Genomic DNA, 11,257 nt, shown 5'->3' with positions numbered 1-11,257 from the left:
TATCTCGTTTGGTGTCAGCTTTTTGCTGATATCCTTTTTAATTCCTCATTGAGGCAGGCCACAGTTACTGATTTTAGTAGCCACTTAAATTCCTTGTCTGACAATTTCCCTTTGGCAATTTTTAGAAGAGCTTTGCCACCTTCACCACTGGTGTGTCCAGCATACTCCCCATATTGGGGCCATTTCCCCAATACATACTTCTGGAGGAATCCCCTCCAATCAAAATAATCCAAGTCCTTTGGACTTGCAGAATTCCCTGAGTTTTTCATCTGGATTGGTACTAACTAGCTACCATGCCCCACGTGGTCTGCCTTGAGTCTCCAGCTGACTCATCGGGAGTTTGAACCTCGAGCCCACCCAGGGATGCCAATTCTGTTACTAGTATCACCCCTTGTACTAATGATCAGGGAGGCACAGAGAGAATCTGTAATTACTGACATGTACCTTTATTACGAATAAACTCTTCTCAGGCTTTATTATCTCAACAGAAGAACACATGAACTTAACCAACCAAATAAAAAAGATAATACAAGTTAAAAAGGAATATTTGCTGCTGGACGTGTTTCTCATAGTCCCATTCGAATCTTCATGTCAATGGGGCACCTCAGATCCACGATAGTAAACCCCCAGAGAGTCATTGCTGCCAGCACACTCAGAGTGTTTTCTTTAACACTCATTTCTTACCAATTCAAATATTGCATTTCAGTCATTGGCTACACGTCACACGTCTAACCTTTAGCACCTTCTTATTGGCTCTGCTCTAACCCAGTATCCATTTATTCCCCTCTTTCCAGCAAGTGACAATTGGTCATTTATGGCCGTTTGTTCTCAATGAGCTACCAGCTTGAATCATGCAGGACAAATAGAGAGCCCAACAGTCAAAATTGTGCATGCTATATCCAACCACAGAACACTAAATAACTTCTCATCTGGAAATTAAGCCCATAAGATCATAGATACAGGAGCCGAATTAGGCCATTTGGCCCATTGTGTCTGCTACACCATTTCATCATGGCTAATCCATTTTCCCTCTCAACCCCAATCTCCTGCCTTCTCACCATCTCCCTTCAAGTCCTGACCAATCAAGAATTTATCAACCTCTGCCTTAAATATACATAAAGGCTTATCCTCCATAGCTGCCTCATCACTATCTGGCTAAAGAAATTCCTCATCTCCAATCTAAAAGGCTGCCCCTCTATTCTGAGGCTGTGTCATCTGGTCCTAGACTCTCCCACCATAGGAAATATCCTCTCCAAATCCACTCTATTGAGCCCTTTCACCATTTGATATGTTTCAATGAGGTCACCCCTCATACTTCTGAATTCTAATGAAAACAGGCCCAGAGCCATCAAATGTTCTTCATATGACAAACCATTCAATCCTGGAATAATTTCCGTGAACCTCCTTTTAACTCTCTCCAGTTTCCGCACAACCTTTCTAAGATAAGGGGCCCAAACCTGCTCACAATACTCTAAGTGAGGCCTCACCAGTGCTTTATGGGAGATGAGGGTTGATGTGGGGAGGAAGTTGCAGTTCCCAGAACTGGTGCAAACCACACTTTGACCAGATTTTGTACTGTGGTCCACAGAAGACAAGAAAATCATCCTGGTGGCACACATAGTACCATGGGAGGAAGGATTCAAGAAGACTCACAAGAGGAAGGCCCTTAAGTATCAGTCCTTAATCCAGGAGTGCAGAGACAAAGCACAGCAGATGTGGCTATTCCCCATGGAGATCGGCTGTAGAGAGTTCCCAGCAAGGTCGGCATGGAGGTTGTTGTCTGCGCCGGGCCTCGATGAAAAGAAGAACCAAGCAGCTCGCGGGATGGGGGAGGAAGCAGAAAGAGCCTCTTGCTGGATATGGAGCAGGCGGGAGGAGTTAAGCTGGAAGTCAGGAGCAGATGGGTAGTGACTGCTGACCAGCCAATTGGGGAGTGTCATTGTTAGGGGGTCAAAACACTCTTGGAAGGTTGGGCACCTGCTCCTGGCCAAAGGCCATGGTTACCTCATCAGGTAACTGAAGAGAGCACTTTGGTGTATGATGTGAGCGACATCTGGAGCACCAGTGACTTCCAGGAAAGACTGGATGGCAACTGAGAAAGGTCAGTGATGCTGGAACGACAGCTGACCTCCAGGAAAGACTGGATGGCAACTGAGAAAGGTCAGTGATGCTGGAACGACAGCTGACCTCCAGGAAAGACTGGATGGCAACTGAGAAAGGTCAGTGATGCTGGAACGACAGCTGACCTCCAGGAAAGACTGGATGGCAACTGAGAAAGGTCAGTGATGCTGGAACGACAGCTGACCTCCAGGAAAGACTGGATGGCAACTGAGAAAGGTCAGTGATGCTGGAACGACAGCTGACCTCCAGGAAAGACTGGATGGCAACTGAGAAAGGTCAGTGATGCTGGAACGACAGCTGACCTCCAGGAAAGACTGGATGGCAACTGAGAAAGGTCAGTGATGCTGGAACGACAGCTGACCTCCAGGAAAGACTGGATGGCAACTGAGAAAGGTCAGTGATGCTGGAACGACAGCTGACCTCCAGGAAAGACTGGATGGCAACTGAGAAAGGTCAGTGATGCTGGAACGACAGCTGACCTCCAGGAAAGACTGGCACAGGCACTCAAGGCTAGCAACCCTGTGTGCAGCACTCACTCGACAGCAACGTACAAGCTATGGATGAACTAAATATGCAATATTTGGATGTGATAGTTTATCAGATAGAATTTAATGTGAGGACATACAGAGCTGATGGATGGTATGGTGCACAACGGGAAGTGGAGGTCTCTCTACCCATTTCCCTCCCTCCACCTGCCATCCCCCTATGCCAAAGGAAGGAAACAGCTCTTGGAGCCCCTCAGGTAAAATAGCTGCTGTGTCTGCTTTCAACCCCAGACCAACTGACCCCTGACTTCTCACAGCCTGTGTAGCTGATCTCTAGCTGACCCTGACCTGTAACTGACCTCTGCCCAAACCTTCGTTCCTGACCCATTGTCTGTCACTTTTGCTGGACTTGTGACCTCTCACCACCCCTGACCTCCAACCCCTTAGTGCCCTGACCTTTCTGTTGTTAGGCTCCATCCCTGACCTGCAATCTCTCGCTGATCTGACCTCTGCCCTTCGCCCCTCACTTATGTGATCTCCACCATTGAATTGTGACCTCGCAACACCACGGACTTTGTTCTTGCACACTACCCCCAACCCAGCCCAACCTTTTGCCTTTGGCTGCCTCGCTCCCTGTCAGCTCCCATCCTGCTTACAACCCTCAGCCCTTGTTGTCCCAGGAGAGAGGCATGGTGTCAGGAGGGGAGGTGACCACAAGATGTCCAAGTTCTGGGAGTAGTGATGGAGAAACCTCTGGACCGATGACTGGGTGTGCATGCCAGGGGTGGTGAGAGAAGGCACAGTCCAATCCCACAGCTGGGCCAGAAGCTTGGGAGCCTTGAGGGAGATCAGGACCTGGGGGAAGTAGGAGAGGGTTAGTCTCACTGTGCATGCTCAAGTTACAAACAAGAGAATATCTGCAGATGCTGGAAATCAAAGGACCTTTCTCCCTCTTGGAGAAAGGTCCCTTGCACGTGGCCATGTGGTTAAGGCAATCGTCTAGTGATTTGAAGGTCGCTAGTTCAAGCCTTGGCTGAGGCAACGTGTTGTGCCCGTGAGCAAGGGTACTTAACCACATATTGCTCTGCGACAACACCGGTACCAAGCTGTATGGGTCCTAATGCCCTTCCCTTGGACAACATCGGTGTTGTGGAGAGGGGAGACTTGCAGCATGGGCAACTGCTGGTCTTCCATACAACCTTGCCCAGGCCTGCGTCCTGGAAACTTTCCAAGGTGCAAATCCATGGTCTTGTGAGACTAACGGATGCCTATATAATAATTCTCCCCCTCCCAGTCTTGTCCCCTCCCTCCACTCCACCTACCCTGACCTTTCCTCTCATTCTCTCTCCTCCCAAACCTCCATCTACCTGCCACGTCAACCCTCACTCACTCCTCACTCTGCCTCCTCCATCTACACCCCCACCCTCCTAACCCACCTCTCTTCTTCATCCCCTTCCTTCCCTATCCACTCACATCTCGTGGAACTTCTCCCTCTGCCTCCTCTCTCCACTCCCAGGCCCCCTAACTCATCTTTCCCTTCTCCCACCATCAGTCCTCCTCCTCCTCCTTCTCAAATTCTCACTCACCTCTTGGACTCCTGCCCAGCAGCTCACTCTCCCTCAGGGAAAGCTCTGGGAGCGGGTGGGGATCCTGGAGAGGTGACCCCATTCCCTGCCGCCTCGCCCTCCAGTCGCAGGACAGAGGCCAGCTGACATGCCTGGGACCGGACCAGAGGGTGTGGGTGGGACAGAGCTTGGAGCAGGGGTCTGGAGGGACAGGGCGTGGAACTCCCCTCGCCTCCCTCTCCCTCCAATGCGTCGCGCAGTAGTGGCCGAGTAGGGGGAGAGAGGCGGCAAAGCCAGGAGAGGAGTGACAGTAAGAGAGCAGGAGGGGGTGGTGAGGAGGGAGAAGCAGAGGGGGGAGGAGAGGAAAGGAGCTGGTTCAGCAGAGAGGAGAGGTGGGTAGGAGGGGGCAGGCTGGAGAGCAGCCGCTCCTGACTGGGGCCCACTGCCGACAGGGAGAGGTGGCAGAGCAGAGACAGGGGCAGGTCAGGTTCTGGGGAGGGCAGGCCACACAGAGTCAGCTGGGGGGAGGGAGGGAGAGAGAGAGAGGGTTATACAAGGGAGAGAAAGGAGAGGGTAGAACAGGGGCAGGGAAGAAAAGGGGAAGAGGATGGATACAGATTGAGAGAGAGTGCGGGGTGTCAGAGGGTATAGAAGGGCAAGAGTGGGCAGAAGGAGGAGACAAGAGGAGGAAGAAGGGGGAGAGAAAGAGAAAATATTTAATTCACTCAAATGGTTACGTTCAGAATAAAGCTGTTTCTAAAGAAAACTATTTGCATTGTGAACTTCTGTGTCTGTGGTTTATATTGCAGTGTAATTGTATTCAGGGTGCAGACTGTTGGAGGAGGGTAGGGTAAAAGGAGATGTGGGCACTGCGAAGAGAAGGCTGGTGAAGAGAGTGCTTGGGAAGGAAGTGTTACAGTAAAACTGCCAGTACAGAGCACGTGGAGCATCTCTACCTCTCATAAAGGTGGTGGCATGCTTAAGCCTGATTTATACTTGTGCGTACGGGCTACGCCGTAGGCCTGATTTATACTTTTGCATAGCCCTACGCCATAGCGAGCATGCGTAGTTGTGTCTGCGTCACTCTGCAATTCACCGCCAAAGCGCTAGTTGGCGGTGGGGTTTCTATGCCACTGTGTTGAGTTCCTTTGTGAGAGACATGGACAAGGAAATGCATTTCAAATATCTTCGGATGTCGGCAGGTAGATTTGACAATTCGGTTCATCGTCTCCAACTATTTATTTCGCATCAGTGTACAGACATGGCGGAGAAAAGTAGGCGGAAATGCGATGCCAAGCGGACCAATCACTGTTGTTGCGGTCTGCGTCGCCACGATGCGCGAGTTACTTTTTTGTGGAGGTGCACGTCACCCTACGGTGTAGGGTACGCGGTACCTACAGCTTACATTTGACGTAGAAGTATATATAAGGCTTAAGACACAGCAGCTTCTATGGGGCTGTGTCTAAAGGTGTTACTACCTTTCTTTAAAGGTATTTGTTACTATCACAAGACCCTACTGAACATAAAGAACTTAAAGTACCGCAGGTCTACCCTATCAGCGAGCTGCTGGTTGGTGGAGAAACTGAAGGAACTGGACTAGGTGCTGCTGTCAGCATCAGAGAGCCATCGGTCTGCGAAGGCTGTATGCAGGGTAACAGTGAGACTTACTTTTCAGGTGATGTGGAAGTCTGATTCACTGCTTGACTGGCGAATAGTGGGGGGAGTTGCATGGCCTCCGTCGTAGAGAGGACCAGGCTTCAAACGGTGTTGTCAGCCGCTCGCAGCTGCCCAGGAGAGAGGCGATGGAGCTGGTGTGCTCCACTGGACTGCCTGAGGCAGCGTTGCAGTGTTCATGCTGGAGTGGCGCCATCCAGTGTTCACTTGGCAGAAGACAAGATCTATTGTCTGACTGCAGACTGCTGCACAATTCATACAGGGACTTGGAATATTTTGTTTGTGTGTGACTGTATTTTACTGCTATCATATGCTACAGTGCCTGTAAATGGTATTCAACCCCTTGGAAGTTTCATGTTTATTGTTTTATAACACTGAATCACAGTGGATTTAATTTGGCTTTTTTTTAAAACAATGATCAACAAAAATGACTTGTGTGTCAAAGTGGAAACAGATCTCTATGAAGTGATCTAAATTAATTACAAAATAGTTGATTCCATGAGTATTCCTCCCCCCCCCCTTTAATATGACATACCAAAGCATCACTGGTGCAGCCAATTTGCTACAGGCATCCCATAATTAGTTAAATTGAGATCTGTTTTTGCAGACCTGTGTGCAGTCAAGGTGTTTCAATTGATTGTAGTAAAAATATACCTGTATCTGGAAGGTACAACTGCTGGTGAGTCAGTACCCTGACAACTACACCATGAAGACAAACGAGTACTCCAAGCAACCCCGTGAAAAGGTTACTGAAAAGCAGAACACACACAAAATGCTGGAGGAACTCCACAGGCCAGGCAGCATCCTGCCGAAGGATTTCGGCCTCATACGTTGACTGGTCTTTTTTCCACAGATGCTACCTGGCCTGCCGAGTTCCTCCAGCATTTTGTGTGTTGCTTGGATTTCCAACATCGACAGATTTTCTCTTGTTTGTGATTTAAAAAGCACAAGTCAGGAGGTGGAAACAAGAAAATTTCCAAGTCGCTGAATATCCTTGGAGTAAAGTTAAGTCTATCATCAAGAAAAGGTTTTCTCAGACGATTTTATGTTTGAATCTGGAGAAAATTAGAAGTAACCTTTATGATTCTTCATTTAAATTTGAACAGATTTGGGGACCTTTTATTCGATATTTTCATTTAATGTAATATTTACCCTTCTTGTTTTTTTTTCACTGTTTTAATGGAGGTCGGGATTGAGGACGTGATTTTAAGTTTAACTCTGTTTGGTTTCAAGTTAGCCCATTGCTTTGCTTTGCTTTTAGGTAGTTGCACGGTGGGTTTTTTTTTTGGGGGGTTTTTTTTTCTTTTTTCTTTTTTTTTCCATTGATATATATAAAATCTAGTATACTATTATGTTATCTTGGTTTCTTATGCTTAAATTACATTGTTTGTAGTATTTTCTTTTTGGTATTGTTATCTTTTGGAATTTTATTGTACTTTAACATTGTATTAATGTTTATATGGCTTACCTTTTTTGTATACTTACTCAATAAAAAGATAAAAAAAAAAAAACAAGAAAAGGAAAGAATATGGTACGGCTGTAACTCTGCTGAGAGCAGGCTGTCCTCAAAAACGGAGTTACCGTGCAGGCAGCGAATTAGTGAGGGAGGCCACCAAGAGACCTATGACAACTCTGGAGGAGTTACAAGCTTCATTGGCTGAGATGGGAGAGACTGTGCATACAACTGCTGCCCGGGTGCTTCACCAGTCACAGCTTTATGGAACAGTGGCTAAGAGAAAGCCACTGTTGAAAAAAAAAACTCACATAGAATCACAGCCATAGTTTGCCAGAAGGCATGTGGGAGACTGAAATCGGTCGGAAGAAAGTTCTACAGTCTGATGAAACCAAAATTGAGCTTTTTGGCCATCAGACTAAACACTATGTTTGGCTATGCCAAACACCGCACATCATTAAAAACTTACCATCCCACCATCCCTACAGTGAAGCACAGCGGTGTCTGCATCATGATGTGGGGTTGCTTCACTGCAGCAGGCCCTGGAAGTCTTGTGAAGGTAGAGAGTAAAATGAATACAGCAAAATGCAGGGAAATCCTGGATGAAAACCTGATGCAGTCTGCAAGAGAAGTGCGACTTGGGAGAAAACTTGTTTTCCAGCAAGGCAATGACCCCAAGCATAAAGCCAAAGCTACACAAGAATGTGTAGCTTTAAAAACAACAAAGTCAATGTCCTGGAGTGGCCAAGTCAGAGTCCAGACCTCAATCCAATTGAGAATTTGTGGCTGGACTTGAAAAGGGCTGTTCACTCACGATTGCCATGCAATCTGACGGAGCTTGAGCAGTTTTGTAAAGAAGAATGGTGTAAAATTGCACCAATGGTGCAAAATGTGCAAAGCTGATAGAGACCTATCCACACAGACTCAAGGCTGTAATTGCTGACAAAGGTGCATCTACTAAATACTGACTTGAAGGGGGTCAGTAATTGATTATGCAATCAATTATTTTGTGTTTTATATTTGTAATTCATTTGGATCACTTTGTAGAGATTAGTTTTCTCTTTGAAAGAGGCTTTTTCTGTTGAGCAGTGTTAAAAAAGCCAAATTAAATCCAATGTGATTCAATGTTGTAAAACAATTGTAATACCCTGGTTCATATTTTTACTGTTATGCTGTATGTATTTCATTTTGGCAGTTCTGTGAGAGCTGCTTGTTTTCAGCCTATGTTTGGGTTATTGTTGAAGATGAAGAGATGAAGAGAAATGTGTGCCATCCAATTAGGATGGTGGAATTAAGGGGAGGTTTCTCTGGTGAGGGACACTAAGATTGGGTTTGGGGCGTTTGTTCCAGACAAGATGAAGACGGAAGATGCTGGAGAGAAGGAGTCGTAGGATTTGACCTGGAGCAGGACCGTGATTCGACGAAGCCCAGGGTAAGATCGATTGAGGACTGGTGACTTGGAGAAACTGACAGCTCCAACTTGTGCACATTAGACTGTTTCGTTAAAATAGGCTTTTTTCTTTACTAACCCTTTAGTCAAATTAAGAATTATAAACATAAATCTTTTAGTCATATGTGGCGTACTGTCTGTTATTCCGTGGCACTGATTTGTAACAGGGTAGCAAATTACACACCCTGCACAAAAACAGCGGGGTCTGGGGTGGGAGTGCACCTCAATCTCACAAGTTTGGCGGGGCCAGAGATTCTCTTCCCCAGACTTACACAGCCGAGGAAACCAAGCGGTTTCACAATAAAAATTAAACCTTACGGGGGAGGGTGGGCTGAATACTTTTGATTTTTGATAGGCCCTGTTCGTGTGCCTGGTGCTGTGAATGACTGTTGGTACTGTGTTGTGCGCCTTGGCCCCAGAGTAACGCTTTTTCATTTGGCTGTATTCATGTACGATTGCACGACAATTAAATGAATTATACGGTGCGGTGTTGCAAGTCTATACATGTGGAGTATGTGTATGGCATGGGGTTAAGTGTCCACGAGGAGTGTGTGTTTAAGCGTAGTTGCATGTCTGTGTATTTGCAGCATGTGCACTATGGGGGACTATGACATTATCTGTGCATGTGGAGTGTGTGTATAGTGTGGGTTGTGTGTCTGGTGGAACATGTCTATAGCACAGAGCTGCATGTCTGTATATGTGGACCGTGTGTATCATACCGGGTTGAAGGCCCATGCTAGTGGACCATTTGCAGTGCGCAGCGTCGCTTGCCACTCTGTGCGTGGCTGGACATGTGTGTCACATACCTGCACTAGGTGCCGGACCATGTCTCCCTCCAGCAGGGCTAGCAGGACATTACTGAAGAGTGGCTCCTCCACATCTGTGGCGAAGGGAAAACACAGGAGCTGGCACACTCGCAGCACCACGCATGACACGAAGTCCTGGCCGGGCTCGGAGCAGAACCTGCACACGCAAAACCGGGACAATGGGACACTTCATTTACCAGAGAGAACAGAAACAGGGTGTCAAGACAACCTGATAACATGACATGTACATGATGAATTGTTTATATATAGACACGGGTAATTCAGTTCAACTGAACCGGAGATTGCTTCGTTCCCTGAGGCCTCTTATGCTGGTAGCAGCAGCAACCTTCACTGTAAATTGCTCTCTGGCCCACGGTCAGAGGGGGAAATCCCTGAACTAAACAAGATGCTGGCCACGTGACACAGAACAAGTGATACAGATCTTTATTTCAGAAGGTTGACCATGCAATGTAAAATAGGCTACCTTTGTCAGTTCAACTAGCCACGAGAACTCATTTAGCTTCAGAAATTAACAGTAAATTGTCCGTAGTTGAATGTATGGGCTCAGGCAGCCCACCTAAAATACTCACACACCGATGGGTTGAGAAGTGGAAGGTTGTGGGGTTGAGCAGCCTCTCAATGTCAGTAAAAAAGATGGTCACTGACTTCAGGAAGAGGGCGATGAAGATCAACAGTTACGATGTCAGACCGAGAGGGCTGAGAGCTCTAAGTGAATGAGTGAATGTCACGAGCAGCCTTGTCCTGGTCCAACCATGTAAAGCTCACCAATACCTCTTCCTCTGTGGAAATTCAGCACACCCCTGGTTTTTACTAGTTTTTACCGATACACCACAGAAAAGATCCTATCTAGATGCATCATCGGTTGGTACATCTGCTCCACCCAGGACCCTAGAAATATCTGCAGAGTTGTGGACACAGCTCAGCACGTCACGGAATCCAGCCTCCCCTCCACGGACTCTGTCTATACCCTTTGCTACTTGAGAAAAGCAGCCAGAATAATCAAAGACCCCACCCACCTGGACATTCTTTCTTCTCCCCTCTTCCAAAGGGCAAAAGATATAAAAGCTCAAAAGCACATCCCACCAGGCTCAAGGACAGTTTCTAACCCACTGTTGTAAGACTACTGAGCAAGATGAACTCTTGACCACACAGTGTACCTCATTGTGGCTGCAATACACTTTCTGTGCAATCTGACAATTTATTCTGCATTGTTAATGTTTTACTTTAGTAGCATCTGAATGCATTGTTCCAATGAATTGATGTGTGTGAATGATATGATGTATGGAATGGTCTGTATTCAAGGCATGTAAAACAAAAATCTTCTCTATAGCTCGGTTCATGTGATAAAGTAACAAACAATACAGCAAAGTTGAGAGAATTTCACCCTGTAGATCACCTCTGGGGATTGTGCAGTGGGATGGTGACAGGGGAATTTCACTCTGTGTCTGATTCCAGGGTGGTTGCATGATGGGACGGTGTGCAGGGAGTTTCACTCTGTCTGATCCCAGCAGCGTGTGATGGGAGTTTTATCCAGTGTCTGACTCTGGGGGGGGAGGGGGGTTTGTGTGTGTGATAGAACTGCGTGGAGGGAGTTTTACTCTGTGTCTGACTCTGGGGGCGGGCAGGGGTTGTCATGGTATAATGTGGAGGGAATTTCAACCTGTGTCTCATCCCTGGGGCGT

The 11,257-nt window shown here is 47.1% G+C and overlaps 1 protein-coding gene across 6 annotated transcripts in view; it reads right to left on the bottom strand.

The window, feature by feature from the left end:
- Positions 1-344: 344 nt before the first annotated feature.
- stk36 (serine/threonine kinase 36 (fused homolog, Drosophila)) overlaps positions 345-11,257 on the bottom strand; it is a 79,089-nt gene continuing 68,176 nt past the window's right edge. For 5 of the 6 annotated variants that reach the window (XM_063062439.1, XM_063062438.1, XM_063062441.1 and 2 more), the window contains 3 exons: positions 9,555-9,711; positions 4,193-4,689; positions 345-3,461 (listed from right to left, as the gene is read on the bottom strand). In XM_063062439.1, the coding sequence (XP_062918509.1) occupies positions 4,216-4,689; positions 9,555-9,711 (631 nt within the window). In that variant the 3' untranslated portion in view covers positions 345-3,461; positions 4,193-4,215. Of the gene's footprint in view, positions 3,462-4,192; positions 4,690-9,554; positions 9,712-11,257 lie in introns of those variants that run through there. The other variant, XM_063062443.1, reaches the window with a different exon arrangement.

This window comes from Mobula hypostoma, chromosome 11, assembly GCF_963921235.1.
Source record: "Mobula hypostoma chromosome 11, sMobHyp1.1, whole genome shotgun sequence".
NCBI lineage: Eukaryota > Metazoa > Chordata > Chondrichthyes > Myliobatiformes > Myliobatidae > Mobula > Mobula hypostoma.
This window is presented reverse-complemented; position numbering and strand designations above follow the sequence as displayed.